The 27,489-nt window shown below is 44.0% G+C and overlaps 1 protein-coding gene across 1 annotated transcript in view; it reads left to right on the forward strand.

Annotated features, from left to right (window-relative positions):
• LOC139394745 (malic enzyme 1, NADP(+)-dependent, cytosolic) overlaps positions 1 to 27,489 on the forward strand; it is a 113,035-nt gene that overhangs the window by 83,239 nt on the left and 2,307 nt on the right. Inside the window, exons 6-12 of the mRNA XM_071142819.1 lie at positions 5,612 to 5,715; positions 21,479 to 21,588; positions 22,835 to 22,932; positions 23,648 to 23,761; positions 24,878 to 24,983; positions 25,349 to 25,491; positions 26,710 to 26,883. Coding sequence (XP_070998920.1) covers positions 5,612 to 5,715; positions 21,479 to 21,588; positions 22,835 to 22,932; positions 23,648 to 23,761; positions 24,878 to 24,983; positions 25,349 to 25,491; positions 26,710 to 26,883 — 849 coding nt within the window. The remainder of the gene's footprint in view (positions 1 to 5,611; positions 5,716 to 21,478; positions 21,589 to 22,834; positions 22,933 to 23,647; positions 23,762 to 24,877; positions 24,984 to 25,348; positions 25,492 to 26,709; positions 26,884 to 27,489) is intronic.

A 27,489-nucleotide genomic window follows, 5' to 3' on the forward strand; every position in this document is an offset into this window, starting at 1 on the left:
CTACTCTCCCTTTGTATGATGTGTGTCTGTGGCAGGGACTGTACTGCAACTGTTGAGAATAATGGGCAGTTCTTCAAATCACACAGTGCTAGAATGGGCCGTAACCTTCACGTGTGAAAAGGTGTTCTTCCTCACACTCAGAGGATTTACAGGTTTCTGCCTGTTGTTTTCCAAACGTGTAAAGTGTTTGCAGATGTAGCACTGCAAAATAATATCACACCGCAGCATCTGTCAGAGTTTACGAAAGGCCACGCACATTTACCTTAAAAATCAACTCGCCCGCCCCGGGCAGCAGCATGTGCCAGCAAGCACTCCATCAGGATGACTACACGCACACAAACACTCATTCAGGCACGGGCGCACCCATGTATTCCTAGACACACGCACAGATTTATGTGTGTGCGCACGTGTCTGTGTGTGCGCGTGCATGTGATCCACAACCTCACGAGAACTAGGGCCTTGCACTCTAGTCTCTAGTTTTCCATTGTGTTCTGAAGAGGTGACAGGCCAAATGAGTTGTAATAAGATAAATGGAGTGCCTGTGTGTCTTAAGCCATATGGAGTTCCTTTGGCATGAGTCATAATATATTATCTCAGACACACTGGTCTGATGCCGTGCTCCAGCCCCTACAGACAGAGGGTTACACAGCGGTAGGAGGTGGCGGGAGGTTGGCAGTAAATAATTGAAAACATGACTGTCGTTATCGGCTTATTTCTGACCTTGGGTAGGTATGAGGACTCCTTGACTGAGGTCAGGCTTGCGACGTCTGGACCTTGACTGGAAAGACTGGGTTGTGTCCAAAATGGCACCCTATTCCCTATGAGACCTGGTCAAAAGTATATAGGAATGAGGAAGTACTGTAGGGTGCTATGTGAGACTCAGCTTGGATCTCCCCCAGTCATGTTCTTCTCCCTGTGGTAGTGTGTAATTCCAGAACATGATATAGCAAGGGGTAATGTTTTGGGAACATGTCCAGGGGTAATGTTTTGGGAACATGTCCAGGGGTAATGTTTTGGGAACATGTCCAGGGGTAATGTTTTGGGAACATGTCCAGTAAACAGATGGGATATGGCAGAGCTCCTGTATAGGATGTTTCTGATTTATGGGATGTGCTATGCTGTGGGGTTTCTGCTACCTGTGGACATCTCCCTCTCTCCCTCTCACGCACACACAAACACGCATACACACACACACTGTTTCTGTTAAAGACGCATCATTCAGCTCTCTTGCATCTCATCACATACACAAGCACATACACAGATGCACATCTCGCTCTCTCTCTCGTCTATTTTCCACACACAGACATACAATTGAAGTCGGAAGTTTACATACACCTTAGCCAAATACATTTAAACTCCACTTTTCACATTTCCTGACATTTAATGCTAGTAATCGTTCCCTGTCTTAGGTCAGTTAGATCACCATTTTATTTTAAGAATGTGAAATGTCAGAATAACATTAGAGACAATGATTTATTTCAGTTTTTATTTCTTTCATCACATTCCCAAGTGGGCCAGAAGTTTACATACACTCAATTAGTATTTGGTAGCATTGCCTTTAAATTGTTTAACTTGTGTCAAATGTTTCGAGTAGCTTGTGGAAGACAAGCTTCCCACAATAAGTTGGGTGAATTTTGGCCCATCCCTCATGACAGAGCTGGTGTAACTGAGTCAGGTTTGTAGGCCTCCTTGCTCACACACGTTTTTTCAGTTCTGCCCACAAATCTTCGATAGGATTGAGGTCAGGGCTTTGTGATGGCCAATCCAATACCTTGACTTTGTCTTTAAGCCATTTTGCCACAACTTTGGAAGTGTGCTTGGGGTCATTGTCCATTTGGAAGACCCATTTGCGACTTAGCTTTAACTTCCTGACTGATGTCTTGAGATGTTGCTTCAATATATCCACATAATTTTCCTCCTCATGATGCCATCTATTTTGTGAAGTGCACTAGTCCGTCCTGCAGCAAAGCACCCCCACAACATGATGCTGCCACCCCTGTGCTTCCCGGTTGGGATAGAGTTCTTCGGCTTGCAAGCCTCCCCCTTTTTCCTCCAAACATAACGATGGTCATTATGGCCAAACATATCTATTTTTGTTTCATCAGACCAGAGGACATTTCTCCAACAAATACGATCTTTGTCCCCATGTGCAGTTGCAAACCATAATCTGGGTTTTTTATGGTGGTTTTGGAGCAGTGGCTTCTTCCTTGCTGAGCGGCCTTTCAGGTTATTTCGATATAGGACTCGTTTTACTGTGAATATAGATACTTTTGTACCTGTTTCCTTCAGCATCTTCACAAGGTCCTTTGCTGTTGTTCTGGGATTGATTTGCACTTTTCGCACTGAGCGGTACGACGGCTGCGTGGTCCCATGGTGTTTATTCTTGCAAATTATTGTTTGTACAGATGAACGTGGTACCATCAGGCATTTGGAAATTGCTCCCAAGGATGAACCAGACTTGTGGAGGTCTACAATTTTTTTTTCTGAGATCTTGGCTGATTATATTTGATTTTCCCATGATGTCAAGCAAAGAGGCACTGAGGCACTGAGTTTGAAGGTAGGCCTTGAAATAGATCCACAGGTACATCTCCAATTGACTCAAAGGATGTCAATTAGCCTATCAGAAGCTTTAAAGCCATGACATAATTTTCTGGAATTTTCCAAGCTGTTTAAACAAGTGTGTAAACTTCTGACCCACTGGAATTGTGATACAGTGAATTATAAGTGAAATAATCTGTCAGTATACAATTGTTGGAAAAATTACTTGTGTAATACACAAAGTAGATGTCCTAACCGACTTCTAAAACTAGTTTGTCATTAAGAAATTTGTGTAGTGGTTGAAAAACAAGTTTTAATGACTCCAACCTAAGTGTATGTAAACTTCCGACTTCAACTGTATACACTCACACTCATCAGTAAGACATGTCTCTGTGTCTGCACATTGTTTTCCCTCCCAGTAAACAGATCTGTAGAGTGAGTATACAACACATACATTTGTTTTTCTCTAAATGGCCATTTATCTAAATGTGTCTTTTGGGAAATAAACTAAACAGTGAGTGTTATGGGAAAGTTGGCCCTCTCTCATCTAGCTCTTTCGCTCTCCCACTCACTCCCTCTTTCTCTCCCTTTCTCTTTCACTGAAATTACCTGGTATAGCCTCTGTCTCACAACACACACACTGAAATGAGACCCCGGTGATGTCATCCCACACAATGTGTTGGGTGGGCTCTCCTGGACGCAAAGTGGGGTGTCCATTCAGAGTTCACTTTCATAGCAGCCACGTTGTATTCCTTTTCACATCTATGCACTCTCCTGCTTCTCACCTTTTCCCTTTGCTTGTGGATTTCAATTCACAACACATCAGCTGTATGTGACCAGGCGAAAAAACCTTTCCAAGCCAAACCGTATCATTACCGCTACACACAGCCTAGATCATTGTCACAATTTGTTCAAAACTGTTTAACTATTGTCTTTCTCTCTGAGTCAACTACTCAAAACATTTTATGCAGTGGCTTATGCTTATGCTTTCAGTACTAGATTCATTCTCCAATCCTTTGATTGTTTGGACAACATGCCAGTTCATGCTACAAGAGCTCTAATAGGTTGGAGGACGTCCTATGGAAGATGTCATAATTACTGTGTAAGTCTATGGAAGGGGGTAAGAACCATGAGCCTCGTCAATGTAACCAGAGGAGGACGGAAGCTAGCTGTCCTCCAGCTACACCATAGTGCTACCCTACAGAGTGCTGTTGAGACTACTGTAGACCTTCATTGCAAAACAGTGTGTTTTAATAAATTATTTGGTGAAATACGAATATATTTAGTGTAGTTTTATCAAAAAATGAAATTCACTGAGGAGGATGGTCCTCCCCTTCCTCTTCTCAGTAGCCTCCACTGAAGCAAACAGTGAGGCAGACAGGGGGGCCAGGATTGGGGATGGGGGTAGAAGACAAGCGGTAGCCTAGGGAGGACATCCCGCATTTAGAACCTGGCTCCAAGTGGCTCTCTTTACAGACATGCCAGAGATAGATAAGACAAATAGAAGAAGTACAGTATAAAAACACAAAATAAAACACTAGCTGACCACATCAAAGAAGATACACATTGTAGAGTGGTCATGATGTAGTGTGTGTGTGTGTGTGTGTGTGTGTGTGTGTTAAGTGCACATCAAAGTGTGTGTGTGTGTGTGTGATAAATCACATACAGGGGCCCTCTAAACCCAGGCCCCTCTTCACCAAGGACTCCATCAGGATCACCACAGATATGCAGACAAGCTATACACACACACACACACACACACACACACACACACACACACACACACACACACACACACACACACACACACACACACACACACACACGCCCAGTGACCTCTGCTCCTGATCCTTATCCCAACTCCACACCTTCCTCCTTCTCCTCCCTTTATCTCTCCATCCAATGGGGCAAATTGACATTATGAATAGAGGAGAGTCTCATCTCTTCCACTCCCTGAAGAGATGTGAGGGGCTACAGAAGAGACGTATATTAAGGCTGGCAAATTAAACTCCTCAGCATCCTACCCTGGTCTGTGTTTGAAGAGAATGTCTCCTCTTGTCCTCTCAAAGCCCTTTAACCCTTTAAATATTCACTATAATACCAGATGCCATTGCTCTCCTCTCACACACACACACACACACACACACACACGCACTCAACCTGAACTCCGGCCTCAGTCAAAGGGCTGATGTGCCAGCATAGTTAGTCAATCCGTCTTTCTCTTTGTCTCAATCTGGCCGTCTTCGAAACAACATTCATAACATGCCAGCTTGGAACGCAATAAAACGGACTAACTACTCAGGATGTGGTACTGGACTTTGTGATGGTAACCTAACCTAATTTCACCTTTCCCATCATATTGGTTCCTCCATTGGTCCATATTTTGGTGAACGGTGTGGTGTTTTTTAATCCCAAAATTAGGCCTGATACAAATCCAGCCAACACCAGTGGCATTTGAATCCCTAGTAAAAGGGGTATGATAGGCCGATTTAAAGTTGAACATGTTGTAATTGCACACAAAAAAGAAAACCGATGCACTTTTCTGACCAAAGGACAGTTTTCAACGAAGAGTTTTGGGAGAGTGGATTACTTCTTCCAATGACTTTCAGCAAATTACTTCCACATATTTTTGTCCAGAAGCTTAATTTGAGCTTTTACCTACAGCAATGAGGTAATTTAGGGATCTAAGCGTTACCAGCTAGTCTGACTTTGTTTCTCCCATAATGGCCCTTGGGAGGAGTGAAAAGTGACGACAGAAATGGTATTCAATCCAACAAGGGTGATAAGGCCAACACTTTTGATTTGGTGAGGGTCAGTGGTATCTGAGTCTGAAGGATAGCGGCCTTGTGAACTCTAACCCAGTCTTTTTTTTTTAGATAAGTAGTGGTCTAAAATGCAGGAGTAAATGGAGCCCAATCAGACCAAACTCCTCTCTCTCTCATGCCTCACAGTGTGATGTCTGTTCCTACAGTATGTGTGACATACCCAGCTGCTGCAGATGGAAAAAGTTGTATGAACTGACCCTAATCCCCCCCCCCCCTCCCTCCCTCCCCCACACACACACTTTTTCTAGGAGCTGCTGAAGGACCCATTGTACATCGGGCTGAGACACAAGAGGATTCGAGGCCAGGCCTATGATGACCTGCTGGAGGAGTTTATGAAGGCAGTGTCTGACAGGTACAGTAGAGCTATTTTCACACTACTGAGCCAAGCCCGAGATGTACTGGGTTAGTCTGGTTACACATCCACCATAGTTATTGGAACCAAGCTGGAAAGGACCACGTTCCCATAAAAAGCTTGTGTGTCGATATGTTGTCTTACTATCGTTTCGATTACACATCGGACAAAAGAGCACAGACTCGTTCTCAAGCGAACCTCACGCTGATGCTGTTACATGGTGGTGTGGGTCTACTGAGCTTGTACATAATATCTGAGCCTTCAGTTTATACTGGTTGGAATGTGAGGGTGGTACGTGCCTCTGGTTTGTGGGTAGAGGCCGTTTCTGAGTGCTGACTTAAGTGGTCAGACACTGAGAAAGATATCCGACCACACTATGAGTTCCCCATTCACCAAGTTTCTCTCTTTCACACACAAACACACCAACAGACCCATCATATCCTGCAGCCTAGTGATGTAACCAATCTAGCCCTTTCAAACCCCAGTCTCCAAAACTTTCAGTATTGTGCTTGACATGGCAGGATAGGATTGGTTAGAGATGGGCTCGCTGGACTTAGATGCATAACTAGATATAGTGCTGTTTGGTATTCCGTATTCCATATCTACATTAGGTTTGTACATTCATATTGGATATTTTGTCACTTTGTGGGGATGGATCAATGACTATAAATAAGGGGATGAATATGGCGAGGCCTATACTTTCCCCTTGGGCTTGGAGTGTGTCCAGTCCTGTCACTGTAGTGACTGATGTTTTGGCTTCGGTGACACAAAGCTGTCCCTGACCACCCCCGGTCACATGTGGGCTTGCTAAATGTAAGACCAACTCAGCTCCACAGAGGCTAGAGCAGAGCAGAGGCCAGGGTCTGGGGCCTCTCCAACTGGCAGGGGAAAGCCATGACTCGGGAAACAAATGATTATGTGGTGGAGATTGAATGAATGAATGAATGACTGATTATAGCCTGGGAGTTTTTAATAATATTCTTGTTTCATTTTGAGAGAAACCGAGAGAGCTCTCATTTGGAGCCACTTCATGTTCTGAAGCTGCTTTTTATACTCGCGCTGCCTCGTATATTTTTATATGTTCGCTCATCAAAGGCCGTGCAAGCATTTGTCTTTGATTTCAGGTCAAGGTCTTGTCCAAGGTGGCTCCTGTGAAACAGTATACATGTGTCCCCTCTTCTTTAGTCGCTGGCCAGACTATTGGGAAAGAATACAGAAAGAAACACTCCAATCAGTCAACACTCTCCCCCACAATATTTTAAACCAGAGGAACCAAGGCCCACCAAGAGTCTAGACACTGTTCAAGTCTTTCATCTTTTGGGTGAAGAGCCCTCTCTAACTGGCAAGACCATTTTCAAATGCTTAACTGGAGACATTTCCTTTGCAATTCAATTGGCTCTATGAAAGTTGGCCTCCTCAGGGCATTTCAAGGCATTTCAATGCCTGAAAAGTCGAGGATCTTTTTTTACTTCTGCCCCTCTCTGTGCCTCTCAACCATTTCCCCCATGTTTTTGTCCCCATGTCAAATAATTTAATGAGCAAAGATTCCCTCTTTTGAGCCCAACAACTTTGTCGTCCGTCTTTCTGTTTGTCCATCGTCATGGTTACGGGGCCAGCTTTGGGTTAAACCTCTTTGGTAGATGGGGATGGAGGGGGAGAAGGAATGCAGACTGTTTCCGTCTTTAATGATGGAGAGGGGATTTTGGGAAATAATGCGTGTTGCTGAGAGATGTTTGCTCTCTGGGGGAGAGAAGGAAAGAGGGAGGCGAGACGCTGGGGCTTTTATTAAGAAGGCTTAGTTCTCAGCCTATCTGGCCTCTCAGCCCCCAAGGCCCCTCAGCCCCCCAGGGACACTTAAAGAACAGGCAGCCAATGTGGATGCACACACAGGGAGATGGAAACAAATACTGACCTAGCAGGGCTTGACCCTGGCATGTGTGTGTGAGTGTACTGTACAGGTGTATGTAAAGTTTAGGACAGTGTGTGTGTGAGTTAAACTGCTTGGACAGCTGTGTTTGGACAGAGTGCCCTTGTCCATGACATTCTTTATGGAGGCCAGCGGCTCCTTGGTATGCACACAGTGGAACAAAACCCACTTCATGCCTCCTTCTGTCACCCCCCCAAACCTGGAAATAGAGGACACTTCCGGAAAGATTCCAGGTGCAAGTTTAGGTTTCATCGGGTCTGGGATTAAGTTGCCTTAAGGAGCCAGGGTCTTAAATTTGTCCTCTTTATCCAGACGTAACACCGCCGCGTCTGAGCGATCCTCCACATGGGAAAACTGCTGTCATCTCTCATAGCCATCTTGGATTTTTTTTTCTTCAGGCCGGTATCAAAAATTTTAGTGTGTCAAAAGGCTTTACACTCACTGTCGGGGAAGTTTGGCAGTTAGTGAGAAACCTCAGCGCCCCATCAAAAGGTGATAGCCGTAAGTGTTTTCCCGTGTCGGCAAGTTATTTCCTTCAGTTACGAATGTGTACTATCCACGCAAGCTGTAAATCACAGAAGAATGAAAGTGTCAAGAACAAAAGAGGTCTGTGTTGTGTTGGTGATGTCCCTCAGATGGCTTTAGCAGTGCGAGGAAAGTATCACATTGATGGAGGCCTCATCTGTGCGCCCCGCCCCGAGTCCATCCGCCAATGAGTAGTGTGTGTGTGTGTGTGTGTGTGTGTGACACACAAACCCCACGAAGCAACACTTGCTGTCTACAAAAAAATATATATTATTCAACACAGTTGCCTGTAGCACACATCATACACCTATCTACGTTTGACTCAAGGCAGCATTAGTTTTGGTCTGACCCACAAAACAACACGCGCACACAAACACAAGAAATGCATTTTGATTTATAAGAGGAATGAGGAAATAAGTATAGAAAAAAAGTAAACAACATAAATGTAAGAACATGATCGTAGAGGTCACTGGTCACCATTGGCCTCTGTATAGACAAACATATACAATATATACAGTACCAGTCAAAGGTTTGTACACACCTACTCATTCAAGGGTTTGTCTTTATTTTTTACTATTATCTACATTGTAATAGTGAAGACATCAAAACTATTAAATAACACATATGGAATCATTTAATAACCAAAAAAGTGTTACAAAATATATTCAGATTTATTTATTTGAGATTCTTTAAAGTAGATGACAGCTTTGCCTTGATGACAGCTTTGCACACTCTTGGCATTCTCTCAACCAGCTTCACCTGGAATGCTTTTCCAACAGTCTTGAATGAGTTCCCACATATGCTGAGCACTTGTTGGCTGCTTTTCCTTCACTCTGCGGTCCAACTCATCCCAAATATCTCAATTTGGTTGAGGTCGGGTGATTGAGGAGGCCAGGTCATCTGATGCAGCACTACAATCACTCTCCTTCTTGGTCAAATAGCCCTTTCACAGCCTGGACGTTTGTTTTGTGTCATTGTCCTGTTGAAAAAATGCTGTGATAGGTTAAGTGTGCCTAGAATTCAAAATAAATCAGTCAGTGTCACCAGCAAAGCACCCCCACACAATCACATCACCTCCTCCATGCTTCACAGTGGGAGCCACACAGATCATCCGTTCACCTACTGTGCGTCTCACGAAGACACAGCGGTTGTAACCAAAAATCTAAAATTTGGACTCATCAGACCAAAGAACACTGGCCTAATGTCCATTGCATGTGTTTCTTGGCCAAAGCAAGTCTCTTTTTCTTATTGGTGTCCTTTAGTAGTTGTTTCTTTGCAGCAATTCGACCATGAAGGCCTGATTCACATAGTCTCCTCTGAACAGTTGATGTTGAGATGTGTCTTTTACTTGAACTCTGAAGCATTTATTTGGGCTGCAATTTCTGAGGCTGGTAATTCTAATCAACGTATTCTCTGCAGCAGAGGTAACTCTGGGTCTTCCTTTCCTGTGGTGGTCCTCATGAGAGCCAGTTTCATCAGCGGTTGATGGTTTTGGCAACTGCACTTGAAGAAACTTTCAAAGTTCTTGAAATTTTCCGCATTGACTGACCTTCATGTCTTAAAGTAATGATGGACTGTCGTTTCTCTTTGACTATTTGAGCTGCGTTTGTCTTAATATGTACTTGGTCTTTTACCAAAGACCTTGTCACAACAGAACTGATTAGCTCAAACGTATTAAGAAGGAAAGAAATTCCACAAATTAACTTTTAACAAGGCACACCTGTTAATTAAAATGTATTCCAGGTGACTACCTCATGAAGCTGGTTGAGAGAATGCCAAGAGTGTGCAAAGATGTCAAGGCAAAGGGTGGCTAATTTGAAGTATCTAAAATATGTTCTGATTTGTTTAACACTTTTTTAGTTACATGATTCCATGTGTGTTATTTCATAGTTTTGTTTAAATGAATAAACCATGTGTAACGCTCGTCCTCTTCTTCCGACAAGGAATAATAGATATCGGACCAATTTGCAGCGTGGTAAGTGTCCATTTTAATATGTCAAACTGAACAATACAAAATAACAAAGTGAAACAAATGAAACAGTCCCGTGTGGCACAAACACTGACACGGAAAATAATCACCCACAACTCAAAAGTGAAACCAGGCTATGGTTCTCAATCAGGGACAACGATTGACAGCTGCCTCTGATTGAGAACCATACCAGGCCAAACACAGAAATCCCAAATCATAGAAAAAGGAACATAGACAACCCACCCAACTCACGCCCTGACCATACTAAAACAAAGACATAACAACAGAACTAAGGTCAGAACGTGACACCATTGTAAAAATTCACAGGCCGCTAACCTTGTTCAGTCATGTTTGATACCTCATTAGCTAGAAAGCTAACAACCGGGTAACTTTACCAGTATATCCAAACATTTGGGGCCACAGGAAAAAAAAGGAAAAGGGATAGCTTCTTCAGGAGATGATCATAGCAATGAATGAATGACCGGTATTTGTTTCAACATGTAAACTCAGCAAAAAAGGAAACATCCCTTTTTCAGGACCCTGTCTTTCAAAGACAGATCTTCATTGTAAAGGGTTTAAACACCGATTCCCATGCTTGTTCAATGAACCATAAACAATTAATGAACATGCACCTGTGGAATGGTCGTTAAGACGCTTACAGTCGGTAGGCAATTAAGGTCACAGTTATGAAAACTTAGGACACTAAAGAGGCTTTTCTACTGACTGAAAAACACCAAAAGAAAGTTGCCCAGGGTCCCTGCTCATCTGCGTGAACGTGCCTTAGGCATGCTTTAAGGAGGCATGAGGACTGCAGATGTGGCCAGGGCAATAAATTACAATGTCCGTACTGTGAGACGCCTAAGACAGCGCTACAGGGAGACAGGATGGACAGCTGATCGTCCTCGCAGTGGCAGACCACGTGTAACAACACCTTTACAGGATCGGTACATCCGAACATCACACCTGCGGGACAGATACAGGATGGCAACAACAAGTTACACCAGGAACGCACAATCCCTCCATCAGTGTTCAGCCTCACCGCAATAGGCTGAGAGAGGCTGGACTGAGGGCTTGTAGGCCTGTTGTAAAGGCAGGTCCACACCAGACATCACCGGCAACTACGTTGCCTATGGGCACAAACCCACCGTCGCTGGACCAGACAGGACTGACAAAAAGTGCTCTTCACTGATGAGTCGCGGTTTTGTCTCACCAGGGTGATGGACGGATTCGCGTTTATTGTCGAAGGAATGAACGTTACACAGAGGCCTGTACTCTGAAGCGGGATCGATTTGGAGGTGGAGGGTCCGTCAGTCTGGCGCATTGTGTCACAGCATCATCGGACTGGGCTTGTTGTCATTTCAGGCAATCTCAACGTTGTGTGTTACAAGGAAGACATCCTCCTCCCTCATGTGGTACCCTTCCTGCAGGTTCATCCTGACATGACCCTGCAGCATGACAATGCCAACAGCCATACTTCTCATTCTGTGCATGATTTCCTGCAAGACAGGAATGTCACTGTTCTCCCATGGCCAGCAAAGATCCCGGATATCAATCCCAATGAGCACGTCTGGGACCTGTTGGATCAGCGGGTGAGGGCTTGTGCAATACCCCCCAGAAATGTCCGGGAACTAGCAGGTGCATTGGTGGAAGAGTGGGGTAAAATATCACCGCAATAACTGGAAAATCTGGTGCAGTCCATGAGGAGGAAATGCACTGCAGTACTTAATGCAGCATGTGGCCACACCAGATACTGACTGTTACTTTTGATTTTGACCCCCCCCCCCCCCCCCTTTGTTCAGGGACACATTATTCAATTTCTGTTAGTCACTTGTCTGTGGAACGTGTTCAGTTTATGTCCCAGTTGTTGAATCTTGTTATGTTCATTCAAATATTTACACATGTTAAGTTGGTTGAAAATAAACACAGTTGACAGTGAGAGGACGTTTCTTATTTTGCTGAGTTGGTATGTATAGTTTCTAGGGCACAACCTCTGCTTCAGAAATAGCTAGAATTCGTTGAGGCTATATCTCAATCGATTTTATTACAAAGCTTAATTTTTTCTGGTGCTCCTAGATTTTATGTTGTGCACATAACTTTTTAAAGTTGTGAGCACTAGTACTACCATTTTTATTTATTTATTTAGTTAGAGCCCTGGATGAGAAACCATTCTTCCATGAGAAATTCCTTAATTTAGTGTTTTGTTGATGGTGGTGAAAACGCTGTCTCAGGTGCCTCTCCAGAATCTCCAATGAGTGTTCAATTGGGTTGAGATTTGGTGACAGACAGACAGACAGACAGACAGACAGACACTTTAAAACCCTATGCTCCTATGAGACCCTTCTTTCAAAGTCAATTAGATCTCTTCTCCTAGACAGACATGGTAACCAAAATAATGGGCAACTGGGCATTTTGATACATTACCCTAAATATGATGGTATGCTAATTGCTTAATTAACTCCGGAGCCACACTTGGGTGGAAGCACCTGCCTTCAATATACTTTGTATCCCTCATTTACGCAAGTGTGTCCTTTATTTTTGCAGTTACCTGTAGGTCTGTGGCAGAGGTGTCCAGTCATGTGTTACCTTGTCTTGTTCTTACCTTTTGTGGTGTGATGTCCTATAGACCTACTGGGATGGAGAGGCCTTGGCCACGGTCTGTGTTTCCCTACAGAGAAGATGGAGAAATCTGAGAGAATAATGATGAGACATAAACTTCAGAATTGTTACTTAAGACTTAGAGCTTAGCATTATCTAATTGCAGATATCCAAACAAAAACAAAAAGTGCAAGTACTGCAAATCTCAATGATCAAAGCCAGTAGTAAACCCAGTAGTACAACCATCAAGGAGTGAATTTGGTGCCGTAGGAGAAGGCCGCTGTTTTACAAATACATTAAAAACTGTAATATCTTATGTTTCACCCAGTCGTGGCTGAATGACGACATGAATAACATACAGCTGGCGGGTTTTAAGCTTTTTCGGCAGGATAGACCAGCGGCCTCTGGTAAGATAAGTGGCAGCGGCCTATGCATATTTGTAAACAACAGCTACCACAGGAGATCAAAGAAAGTCTTGAGGTTTTGCTCACCTGAGGTAGAGTATCTCATGATAAGCTGTAGACCACGTTATTTAACGAGAGTTTACATCTATATTTTTCGTAGCTCTCTATATACCACCGCAGACCGATGCTGGCTCTAAGACCACACTCGATGAGCTGTATACGGCCATAAGCAAACAGGAATACGCTCATCCAGAGGCGGCGCTCCTAGTGGCCGGGGACTTTTATGCAGGGAAACTCATCAGTTTTACCTCATTTCTATCAGAATATTAAATGTGCAAACAGAGGGGGAAAAAACTCTAGACCGCCTTTACTCCACACACAGAGAAGCGTACAAAGCTCTCCCTCACCCTCCATTTGACAACTCCGACCATAATTCTATCCGCCTGATTCTTGCTTACAAGCAAAAACTAAAGCAGGAAGCACCAGTGACTCGGTCAATAAGAAAGTGTTCAGATGAAGCAGATGCTAAGCTACAGGACTGTTTTGCTATCACAGACTGGAATATGTTCCGGGAGTACACCACGTCAGTCACTGGCTTCATCAATAAGTGCATCGATGACGCTGTCCCCACAGTGACCGTATGTACATACCTCAACCAGAAGCCATGGATTACAGGCAACATCCGCACTGAGCAAAAGGGTAGAGCTGCCACTTTCAAGGAACCCTGAAGCCTATAAGAAATCCCACTATGCACTCTGACGAACCATCAAACAAGCAAAGCGTCAATACAGGACTAAGATTGAATTGTACTACACTGGCTCTGACACTCGTGGGATGTGGCAAGGCTTGCAAACTATTACAGACTACAAAGGGAAGCACAGCCATGAGCTGCCCAGTGACACAAATATACCAGACAAGCTAAATTACTTATATGCTCGCTTCGAGGCAAGGAACACTGAAACATGCATGAGAGCACCAGCGGTTCTGGACGACTGTGTAATCACACTCTCCGTAGCCGATGTGAGTAAGACCTTTAAACAGGTCTTTAAACATTCACAAGGCCGCAGGACCAGACGGATTACTAGGACGTGTACTCCGAGCATGCGCTGACCAACTGGCAAGTGTCTTCAATGACATTTTCAACCTATCCCTGATTGAGTCTATAGTACCAACATGTTTCAAGCAGACCACCATAGTCCCTGTTCCCAAGAACACTAAGGTAACCTGCCTAAATGACTACTGACCCGTAGCACTCACATCTGTAGCCATGAAGGGCTTTGAAAGGCTGGTCATGGGTCACATCAACACCATTATCCCAGAAACACTAGACCCACTCCAATTTGCATACCGCCCCAACAGATCCACAGATGATGCAATCTCTATTGCACTCAACACTGCCCTTTCCCACCTGGACAAAGGGAACACCTATGTGAGAATGCCATTCATTGACTTCAACTCAGCGTTCAACACCATAGTGCCCCCAAAGCTCATCACTAAGCTAAGTACGCTGGGACTAAACACTTCCCTCTGCAACTGGATCCTGGACTTCCTAACGGGCCAGCCCCAGGTGGTAAGGGTAGGGAACAACACATCCGCCACGCTGATCCTCAACACGGGGACCACTCAGGGGTGCGTGCTCAGTCCCCTCCTGTACTCCCTGTTCACTCATGACTGCATGGCCAGGCATGACTCCAACACCATCATTAAGTTTGGTGATGACACAACAGTGGTAGGCCTGATCATCAACAACGATGAGACAGCCTATAGGGAGGAGGTCAGAGACCTTGTCATGTGGTGCCAGGACAACAACATCTCCCTCAATGTAGAGGGAGGAGGAGATGATTGTGGACTACAGGAAAAGGAGGACCGAGCACGCCCCCATTCTCATCGACGGGGCTGTAATGGAACAGGTTGAGAGCTTCAAGTTCCTTGGTGTCCACATCACCAACAAACTTTCATGGTCCAAACACACCAAGACAGTCGTGATGAGTGCACGACAAAACCTATTCTCCCTCAGGAGACTGAAAAGATTTGGCATGGGCCCCCAGATCCTCAAAAGATTCTACAGCTGCACCATCGAGAGCATCCTTACTGGTTGTATCACTGCCTGGTATTGCAACTGCTTGGCCTTTGACCGCAAGGCACTATAGAGGGTAGTGCGTACGGGCCAGTACATCACTGGGGCCAAGCTTCCTGAAAATACAATATTTTGGGATATGGAAAATATATTTGACAGATGGTACAATGATTCCCTACACGAAACTTGTTTGTTTTGTCACAAACTGAAACTATTTGAATTTTAGCAACTAGGAAATGGAGGAGGGATTTCTGCATAGTGCATCTTTAACAAACTTCAAACTTCTAGAATATCACCTTTTACAGTTTTTTTTAATCGCTTTGGTACTATTTTCACAAGTATGTGGTACATTTTCACAACTCTTAGTAACAACTCCAAACTGGTCACACTTGTAATGCAGCCCGTCTTTCATTCAAAACCTGCCACGTGCATTGATTTGGATCGTAAACATCTCTCACCACACAACCATTGATTCAAAATATACGTTTATTGTGAAATGTAAGGAGAACATCGGTTTAATCACCAAAACACAACATTATGATATCTTATCAGTTTGGTTGCTTTAACTACCAGTTAATCCAATAGCAAACAATGCAGATTTAAATCGCCCTTAGAAGTGCTGAAAGTAATTTACTACAGTACTGTAAATCACAGTAGATTATACCGTTTTCACAGTAGGCAATACATTTACATTACCCAACAAAATTGACCGAAAATCTATAATTTCCATAATATCTATCCAATGTGTGAACATAGAAGACATCCTCAACAATCATTCATGCAACAACAAAAAATCTGATAGAATTGCAATCTGTAATCAAATGTAAGAAATGTAATTAATTTAATTAATTTGGCCATAAATTCTCATCCACACCAGTACCGAAAGGTTGCTAGGTCGAATCCCCGAGCTGACAAGGTAAAGATCTGTCGTTCTGCCTCTGAACAAGGCAGTTCCTAGGCCGTCATTGTAAATAAGAATGTGTTCTTAACTGACTTGCCTAGTTAAATGAAATAAAAAGTTTAAAAAAATACTCGGCCTGCAGTTGTTTCCAGGTCATTGTTGCTCTCAAAAGACTCCAGGTAAATGTGGTCCATAGATACCTGGTGCCTCTTCAGAAGCCAGGCGATTGTTGGTAGGCTGATGGATGCCACATTGGCAAAGGTGTAACAGTTTTCCTCAATGACCTGCTTTATTTCCCATCAAAGAGGTGGACATGGGCCCCCTCAAATAGGTGGGCATGGGCCCCATCAAAATCCATATATAATAGACAAACCAGTTTAATAAATGGTTAAGTGATTAACCATTAAGCACATTTGAATTAAGTGATGGACAAAAGTATTTAAACAAATTATAAGGAAATCATATGAAAAGTATTTTGAGATTGCATTGTGAAAGGCAATTACTTCACATGAAAGGTATTTCTAGATTAAACACTGATCAGGTTGGGTGAAAAGGTCACTGTGTGATTTTGTGTGTTGTACTTAGTCAATTGAAAATGTGCTTAAAGTTTTTGACCTTTTTGAGTTTTGCACTAAGAGTTGTGAAATGTTACCACAAACTTGTGGAAAAATAGCAGCAAAGCAATTAAAAAAAGAAACTGTATGCGATCGCGTCTCATGACGTCGGGCTTTGTAGCTCTAAAGATCCATTAGTCACTATCACGTCACCATTGAGATACACAATGTCAGACATACAGTATCAAGCACAGATAATGTGGCAACAACACGTCTGTCCTTCATTCTCCACATGTAACTTTATCCTGCTCCCACTGTCCAGCCAATATGTACTTCGGTTAGGTACATTCTTGTCATGATCTCTTCTCATAAGGACCTCAATGTAATCAATGAAATCTCATATGATTTGGTTACGTCCATGTCGACACTGTTGTGATATCACAGTATTCTGCTAGTAACGCCACACTGTCTTATCGCATCGCTTAGCAATAATAACCATGCCAACCCTTGATGATGTCACCAAGTCAAGGAAGTTATACACAATAGTACTCTTGAATTGATTATAGCCAATCTACAGAAATACCACTGTACCCTTTGATCAATATTTAAATTCAACCCTTGCATTTTTGTGCCTCACATTCTAGCTACAGATGCAAATCCGATTTAAACAATCTGTGATCATCCACTTAACAAATGTTCTCTTTATCTTACACATGTCATCTAAAGTTGATCACGCTTGACAGTTCACTAGATGCGTTGGAGTTATTTACACAACGCAAGCTTGAATCAATTATATTAGAACATTTTCGCATAAAAAAAAAATATATATATAAAAAAGGACTTAAATATAGGCCTACATTTTATATAATATTTGGCTAAGAAACATGTTAGTATTCTCTGTCATTTGTGGGCAAAATACTTATCTAAGCTGCTTACCAATGCACTTTCTTTGTCCAACTAGGCTACCTCTTGGAACATAGGGCTGCCTGTCTCCCTGAATGTTCTCTCACCTAAAATATTATCCCCCATTGTGTAGTGTGCAGTGTACAAGAGACTGGCAGTTTGTAGTAAAGTTTAGGCCTACCTTTAGACTTAGACCAACCTAGTTGAGTTGAGATCTAATGGTGTCCTCTCCCTTGTACAGTAGCACACAACCAGCAATGCTTTGTGTGCGTGTATTTGTTTATCTGCATTACGTTACTGGGTGTGTTTCTTCAACTTTTCCTCGGAACACTGCGTTTTTTTTGGGTTAAGGCCTGATGTGGTACAGTTTAACCAATGCGTAAGCAACCCAGACCTATTCTGAGCCCCTTCAGCAGGACACACACACACACACACACACAGCCTTAGCTCACAGGTGTGTGTTGTGCCAGGGAGATGTGGTTAGCCTGGTCCAAGATCTGTTTGTGCTTTTGAAGCCATCTCTTATGGTTGTTGTACGACCACATGCGTTGGCTATTCATCACATACAGATTTGGGACCAGGTTAGGTGAACTGTCTTGTGAACACTTCCCTAAGCAGGTGCAAGGAGGAAGACTTTTTCCACATTGTCCCTCTAATCTACAGTGACGGATGGAATGTTTCCCAGTTGTCTCTGCAGCCACTCTGTCTCCTAGGAGTCTGACTGGACAGTCTAGTTGACAGAGGAGCCGAGGAGTGGAGCCGGAGGGACCGGTAGAGAGAACTGATTCCCCCTGCCAAATCACAGTCCGAGTACATGGATATGGATACTCTATTTTGTACCATCTATTGCATCTTGCCGATGCCGCTCTGTCATTGCTCATCCACATATTTATATGTATATGTTCTTAGTCCTTTACTTAGATTTGTGTGTATTAGACAGTTGTTGTGGAATTGTTAGATTACATGTTAGACGTTGCTGCACTGTCGGAACTAGAAGCCCAAGCAATTTGCTACACTCACAATAACATCTGCTAACCATGTGTATGTGACCAATACAATTTGATTTGATTTGGATTGTTCCTTTTTTCCATAACAGCCATCTTCCCCAATATCTCATGGCTATCATTGAGTTATGGGCTGATTTAGCACTGGGCAGAGGAGCTCCTCTCAACAGGTCTTCTCATCTCTCTCTCTCTCTCTTTCATCAGAGAAAGACAACAGGCTTTTGGGAAGAATGGAAATCGTTAATGCATACCAGGGGGTTTTGTTCTGGTCGGAGGTACCTCCCTCTAGCCCTCACGCCTAACTCCCCTCTAGCCGTCACTCCCTTTCCCTTTTCTCCCCCTCTCCCCCTCTCTCTATTGGTATGGCCTGAGGACCAGGGGCTTGACCCTAGCCAAGACTGATCCACACACAGTCACTGTTTTCAGTCTCTCCCTCCATCACAAACACACTCATTTTGCTTTTGATTGATTGATTGTGGCCATTCAGTCCTCATTAGAACTCCTATACAGATCTGTGTAGATCATGTACTGTCTATCAGCAGGATAGAATCCGTCTGTGCTTCCACTCGAAGCTCTCCACTCCTTACTATATGATTGTGTCACACGCAACACGAGAGCTGCTTGACTGTCATCTGTCTCAGAGCTACAGAGCCACAGCCCTCTGCCTCCAAAAAAACCACCTCTTTGAAGAAGTGCGAGGGCGCCTGTTTTTCTGGATGAACTGAGGTGACCTCGCAGCGAATACACTAAAGCACGGTAGGGGGCGGTAGTGGTGCTGCAGTTGCGACAGCATCCTCGCCTCTCCCGCAGCCCTGAGACAATGAAAAGTTTATGGTCCTCCACGTAGCCATAGCTCCACTGCTTTAGCACTTTGCTTTCCCCTCGGCCTGATAGAAAACACATTTTCTCTCCACGGTCCTGCTGTGCTCGTTTTGAGCGCTCGTTCCGTCCTTCCCTGCGTCAATCGTCACTTACAGAATGCGCCGTATCACAGATGGCTGAGTCTGATGAATACAGGGTCAGACAGACCGACACAGTGATGGAACCCACCTCTCTGATCTGGAGCTGAAGTTTTATTATCGCTGAAGCCCAACTCTCATCCCCTCTCAATTTTTCCTCCTCCTCCTGCCTAAGCTTTTCAGCAGCAGAAGGCCAACTGGGAAACCGCTTTATTGACTAGTACAACAAGCTGCAGAAGGCCAACTGGGAAACCGCTTTAGTGACTAGTACAATAAGCTGCAGAAGGCCAACTGGGAAACCGCTTTAGTGACTAGTACAATAAGCTGCAGAAGGCCAACTGGGAAACTGCTTTAGTGACTAGTACAATAAGCTGCAGAAGGCCAACTGGGAAACCGCTTTAGTGACTAGTACAATAAGCTGCAGAAGGCCAACTGGGAAACCGTTTTAGTGACTAGTACAATAAGCTGCAGAAGGCCAACTGGGAAACCGCTTTAGTGACTAGTACAATAAGCTGCAGAAGGCCAACTGGGAAACCGCTTTAGTGACTAGTACAATAAGCTGCAGAAGGCCAACTGGGAAACCGCTTTAGTGACTAGTACAATAAGCTGCAGAAGGCCAACTGGGAAACCGCTTTAGTGACTAGTACAATAAGCTGCAGAAGTGCCGGGGCGAATATTTTCCATGTGCCGGGTGCGACGAGGTGGGGCTTTACCAGAACGATGGAGAGGTAGAGGGAGAAATAATGGAGAGGGACAGAAAGACGGAGAGGGTTAGAGACGACCGCGTCATATTGGAGCGAGAAAGATCCATGAAGAGCAATGGGGTGAAAGTCGCATCACCTCTCCCTCTCCTTGCCCCCGTGGTTGACGGGTCCATACTCGGGGCTGGCGTCGCTCTCTGTTTGCTTGACCTCTCCCCAATTTCCTCTCGCGCCATGCTGCCAAAATGCGAGCCCTGGAGGTTTCATTAGAAACGCATGTCCCACCCTCTCCCTCCCTCCACCTCTATTGTATCTGTGTGACACTGGGCTTGGCTAATAGAGCTTATGTTACTCTGTTTTCACAGATTTACAGCACTGCTGAAGAGAGCATGGGAACCGGGAGTTACTTTCTGCTAAGGCTATTTTAGCAACTCATAACGCACTTCTTATTGTCTGTGTATCGTGTTTGTTGTCGGGTTTTGGTATTAGTGGATGAAGAGGCCTATATGTTGGTGAACAGGGTGTCAGGTGGACTGTGGATTAGCTTGTAAAGTAGATTGGTGATGATTTACTAGGAGGTCCTGCCATTCTTTCCATTACTCAGGGTTTTATAGTGTTTCCATTCCTTTTGTGGTAGCTAGTCGATCTCCCTTCTTGACAGACATTTAACCTGTCTAGTCACCTGAAGCACAGCTGTTTGAGGATCGGTCACTAAGCAGTTGCAAATAGCCTGTCATGGAATCAGTCCTGAACACCAAGTTTCTTGCTGCATTCTTGTGGCCTAAGTCATTGACAAAGTGGATCGCTGGATGCTATAGCCTGCACATTGAGACATGCGTATTTACATGCATAATTAGTCGTATGCATAAACACACCAAGCTCATACAGCATCCCACTCCACACGTTTCAAATGTAACTCCTCAACAGTGAAGGAGTGCCCTCTCCAGGACTCTCTCCTTTTGTTTGAACTCTCTTGGCCCTGTGGTGAATGACTAGAAAAGGGGTAGGGATGTGAATGTGGTAGCCTAGTGGTTAGAGTGTTGGACTAGTAACCGGAAGGTTGCAAGTTCAAACCCCCGAGCAGATAAGGTACAAATCTGTCGTTCTGCCCCTGAACAGGCAGTTAACCCACTGTTCCTAGGCCGTCATTGAAAATAAGAATTTGTTCTTAACTGACTTGCCTGGTTAAATAAAGGTAAAAAAAATTAAATAAAACAAATCTGACTTGGCTGTCTTATCCACAGGTATGGAATGGATTGTCTTATCCAGTTTGAGGACTTTGCCAATACCAATGCCTTCCGTCTGCTGAGCAAGTACCGCGACCAGTACTGCACGTTCAACGATGACATCCAAGGTACACGTATACTTCAATTGCAAAATTCCAATGTCAATTGCACAGAGACTCGATAACGTGCTCACAAGAACCCACACACACACATACCACATGCACTCAAACTCCCTCTCGATCAATCATCCTCCTTTTTTTTCTATTTCCACTTTCTCTTCCTCTCTTCCTATATCCCTTTTCCTTTCTTCTCCAACGCACGCAAGCGCACATACGCACATCCATCCGCCCATTCATCCAATCAATCAGTTTAAATCAGCTTGTTCATGGAGCACTAATTCAAATCTCAAACAAACACAGCCTCTGATCCCTCTCTCTGACGGCTCTCTCTGACGGCTCTCTCTGACGGCTCTCTCTGATCCCTCTCTCTGATCCCTCTCTCTGACGGCTCTCTCTGACGGCTCTCTCTGACGGCTCTCTCTGACAGCTCTCTCTCTGACCCCTCTCTCTGACCCCTCTCGCTAATCGCCTCTCTCTGACCCCTCCCTCTGATCCCTCTCGCTGATCGCTCTCTCTCTGACCCCTCTCTCTGACACCCCTCTCTGATCGCTCTCTCTCTGATCGCTCTCTCTCTGATCGCTCTCTTTCTGACCTCTCTCTGACAGCTCTCTCTGATCCCTCTCTCTGATCGCTCTCTCTGACCCCTTGATAGAGTCCTGTGGAAAACAACAGTAATGTAACAGTAAGTCCAGAGACTCCAGACTCGGGCTGTGTCGCAAATGGCACCGCTATTCCCTCTGTAAGTGGACTACTTTTGACCAGAGCGTTATGGGCCCTGTGCGCACTATACAGGGAATAGGGTGCCATTTGGGACAAGGACCAACTTTTTGCATCCGCTCTGTTAATGAGACCACAGTATCAGTCACACCGTGTCTGAGGAGCCATTAGTTTGTCTGTCAAATAAAACTACATTCCCCAGAAATGAGCCCTGGTAGCCGTTGTGATTTCTGCAGGCTAATCTAAACCATATTTTCTCTCTAATTCTATGTCTCGGGAAATCTGCTTGCTATTACTGCAGACAACGTAAAGAGCAAATGCACTTTTGCTGTACATGTACTGAGGAGATTGTGTTACGGTGTGGCTCTGTAATATGTCTCATCTTTTATTTTGTCTGTTTTCTGTCTGTTATACTCTCTCTCTCTCTCTCTCTCTCTCTCTCTCTCTCTGCGATAGTAACTCACTTGAGGAAATCTCATACTTGCAGGGCTAAATCATATATGTCACTCCCCCCCCCCCCCCCCCCCCCCCCCCCCAGGTACCGCTGCAGTGGCGGTGGCCGGCCTACTCGCTGCCCTTCGTGTCACCAAGAGCAAGATGTCAGACCATACCATTGTATTCCAGGGTGCAGGGGAGGTGGGTGCAGAGCTCTTGTCAATGTGCAAATTCACTCCTGGTTTCTTTTCTGCTCAGAAACACGGCAGACTGATTGCCCCTAATGACAGAATCAGAAATAAGCGCAAACCAATGCTTCAAATTCCCATTCCCAATCACTGAACTTTTTATTGAGACCTATAGGTAGACCTCTAGTAGACCTCTAGGCTGTGGCTCAACAGACCCTGTCTCTAATAAACAGGAGAACATGGCCATAAAATTCTGATTAGCTCAACATAATTTGTAATGGGGAGACACATTTAGAATGTCTTTTAGTCTCTGGGGCTCTTGGCCTGACTGTGAACTATAGTACCCCCATCTTCTTTAAAATGCCAAGTTTCATGTGTTTTCCATGTTGATGCATGACCACTTTGTATTGAAAGGGAAGTAGATGGTAATGTGTAGAATATTGAGGGCATTTACAGTAAAGGGTTATTGTGCTGAGAACAGAAGAAAATGACTTGTTGAGCATTTCAAGCGTTTCGCTGACCTGCATTGAATTAAGTCCCAAAATAAAAGGTGTGCATTAATATAACGAGAGTCAAGATTATATTAAGTCTGAATATTGACTGGGTAAATTGTCTGTAGGTTTAGGGGTGAAAGCTAGCGACTTATTCCTTGTTTGATCAGGGAAGTGAATGGAGGGGCACAGAGGCATTCCTATCACATCTGCCTTCTCTCTTCCTCGTGTCCCCAGGCCGCGATGGGGATAGCTGACCTCATCACGATGGCGATGGAGAAGGAGGGACTCCCAAAAGACGAGGCTCTGAGGAAGATCTGGATGGTTGACTCCAAGGGCCTCATTGTCAAGGTGATACAAGTACCTCCGCTCTTGCCACTCGGCCAGGGTCACTCAGCCCCTGTAGAGTAGACACAGCTCTGTCTTGAGTCCCCACTGTCCGGACCTATAGACATGCATATATTCATGATGTATGAGATGACTGACGGAATCTCAGTTTACTTCGTAAATTGACTGAATTTAAATGGAATTGATGGAATTTTATTATACATAATTTGTCATGGACTGACAGACAGACATGAGTCTAAATGAGAGTAGTTGCTCTCGTAGTTCAACAAGACAGGCATAGTCTATCATGGGATGTAGATGTGTTATGCATTTAATTTAGGGTTTCACCAGATGCTGCCAGGGTGTGGGTGAGTTTGAGCCGGGTTGTCTACCAGTCCTTTGAGTCCGTTGTTGTATTGACACAGGCAACGGTATTGCATTTCTTACAACCGAGAACCGCCACGGTCTTAGCCCTGTCATGATCCACATGTGGTTGGGGAGTGAAGAACTACCCAGAGATTGCCATCTGAGGCATGTTTGTGGAGTCAATTCTGTTAGATCAATGGTAAGAATAACTCTGCACAGTGCACAATCGATTACACCAGAAGCTGGTATTGTGTCCATGCTTCTGTCACTGTATGACCTTTTCTACAGGACAGTCTGTCTTGAAAAGGTCATTCTGACCACATGAGTGACGCAACAAAAGATGCAGAGGGAATTGTTTCATAGAAGTAATCCTTATTTGATCAACTAAATGATAAGGCTTTCAGGCAGGCAGAAAGACAGACATGCAGGCAGAGTGATGATGCCTGTTGATATTCACTTTATCGGAATATAACTCCATGGAGTCTTTGGCAAGCTGGATGTACATTTGTCACCAACTCTGTAGACCAGCATTGAGTCAACACTGCCCTCTAGTGACCAGATCACATAGCACTTGACTCCACTGAAACCCCATCAAGCTTATTTCCCTTAAGTGGGTTAGGGTTGAGCAGTTCAGAATCTTTGGCTCTTGTGTTTTTGTGCCTCTATGTATTCATTTCAGAGATCCTCAAAGAGAGCACGGCAGCTGCCAGTTGGCATGTGTAGAAACAAGCTTCATCACAATCTGTCTTCCAACTATCTCTCTTCCACTCTCAGGGCAGAGACCACCTGACCCATGAGAAGGAGAGATTTGCCCACGAGCACGAGCAGATGAGGAACCTGTTAGATGTGGTGCATGAACTCAAACCCACAGCCATCATAGGTACTACACCAATCAGCTCACTGGGGGAGGGGGGGGGGTCAATTGGATTTTCATATAACCTTTATTTATGTAGATTATAATTCCATACAATCCAGTAAATCACTGAGATTTAATTGAAATTCCAATTACCCAATAACTCTCCAGGTGGATAGAGCTGGTTTACAACTCCTGGGTTAGAGTTTGTTGTCTGCATGGTTAATGTGTTCTCTCGTGGGTCTTGTTCATTAGGATACACCACAGCAAAACATTTTGCAACGGCAAATGAAAGTGAGCATTTCATATTGGGTTTAAGTTCAGGTAGTCCCTCCCTGTTTCAGTCCGTTTTCTTCCGTTTGGTGCCTAATGAATACGATCCTGCTCTCTAGGTGTGGCGGCCATCTCTGGAGCTTTCACGGAGGAAATCATTCGGGACATGGCCTCGTTTAACGAGAGGCCAATCATCTTCGCCCTTAGCAACCCCACCAGCAAGGCAGAGTGCACTGCCGAGCAGTGCTACGCCATCACAGAGGTACTGGAGGGGGTCTGAAGTGTGCTGTTGCAAATGTCTTCAAATGTCTGTGTACTTCAACACTCAAACAGCACTGTGCTTGAACAGTATGTGTACAGAAGTTCATATAAGTGAATGTATTGTGTTTACTGGTTAATTTGGTGGCTGAGACTGCGTGACCGAATCAAACCAATGAGTTCCTGTCCCGCCCACCTGGGCGCCTCCTCCCCAGAGCTAAACAAAGGAATCACATTCTGCTCAAGTGTTACTTGGTTTACTTCCTCATATATCTGAACGGCTGAAATGAAAAACCCAGCGGCGATTTAAACAAACGTTAAAAAATATAGATATTTTCTAGGTTCATTTAGGATGTAGGCTACAACCCTCTGTCTGTTGTAATTTACGATATTGCAGTAGAATAAACATAAGCAGGAACCAGTCTAAGACAGTCTGCATTTTAACCCCAAAACTGTTATTTCGCTTTTCATTGATCAACACCACACAATTTGATTGACAGCATGATTGAAACTTGCCAGTGTTCAACCTCTGGGCAGCCGGACGTCCTGTGTTTTCGCCAGAGTAGCCTGTAATCCCACAGATGGTACAGAAGGTTCAGCTGTTTAGAGATCGGGGAAGAGGCGTCCAGAGAATTCGGCCATGCAGCCACTCCATAAATTGATAAAGAGCACATATTGTACTTATGTTACAGGAATTAAATTCCTTTATGTTTTATTTAACCAATTCAATTAAACACGTTATAAACTGAAAATGACGTCATTAGTTTTCAAACTGTCCCGTCTCTTCTCCACTTCAGTACAATGGCAGTATAGTTCTCAAGCCTTCCCACATAGTCTCTCACTAATTTAGATAATTTATGACCGAGCCAAGGTCTCCCTGTGTAGATAAGCATTCTAGCCAGTCTGACGATAAGATCATTAATTTCTACCAAGGAACAGACAGTCATTCTTCTAATTCTTGATCATAATTACACACATTATATTCAGTACTAGGATTAAAAGAAAATTCATACATCTATACAGTAACATAATAGTATTCTGATTAGTCAGTCCTGATTGAAATGTATACAGAATTAGTCATTATTGATAAAAAAAAATCCCTTAACAACTTACTACAATGACCCTGGGGGAAAGTTCATTTAGAGAGGTGAGGTGTACAGTATATGCACAGTATAATATATTTTCCCTGTGTTGACACCCTTGACACTTGTGTTTGGTCCAGGGGCGGGGCATCTTTGCCAGTGGCAGTCCATTTGACCCCGTGACCCTCCCTGATGGGCGGACGTTCTTCCCTGGCCAGGGCAACAATGCATACGTGTTCCCTGGAGTCGGCCTGGGCGTCACCGCCTGTGCAATCCGACACGTCACCGATGAGATCTTCCTCATCACCGCAGAGGTAACATACATACATACATACATACATACATACATACATACATACATACATACATACAAATGTATCCATCCAATTATCAGTTAATTTATTTTCAAATAGCTTGGTGACAGACATTCATTAAAATATCCTCTTAATACACACCCACACACAAACACCCTCCAACTCTCTCTTCTTCGCACTTCTTCAACTGACTCTCTCTGCATATTCCTCCCTATATCTGGCCTTTTCTCTTTTACAACACTCTCTCTTCCTTTCTCTCTCACTTCCTATTCAACTCCCTCTCTATCTCTCTCCTTTTGTATCTCTCTTCTTCTCCTTCTCTCTGTCTTTTCTCCAATTCAATATTTCTCTCTTTCCGCCTCTGTATCTCTTTCTCTATTTTTTTTACACTCAATCTCGCTATAATTCTTCCCTCATATCTCTACCCTCCTTCTTCCCTCTTCATCTTCACTCCTTTCTGGAGACCCTACATGAAAACTACTATAGAATACTACAGTACTCACTTTAGAATTCTATAGTAAACCGTAGTATACTGTAGAATACCAGAGTAAACACTACAGTATTATCTGCAAAACAAGCACTGTAGTAAATGCTACAGAAATGTCT

The sequence above is a fragment of the Oncorhynchus clarkii genome, chromosome 3 (genome assembly GCF_045791955.1).
Source record: "Oncorhynchus clarkii lewisi isolate Uvic-CL-2024 chromosome 3, UVic_Ocla_1.0, whole genome shotgun sequence".
NCBI lineage: Eukaryota > Metazoa > Chordata > Actinopteri > Salmoniformes > Salmonidae > Oncorhynchus > Oncorhynchus clarkii.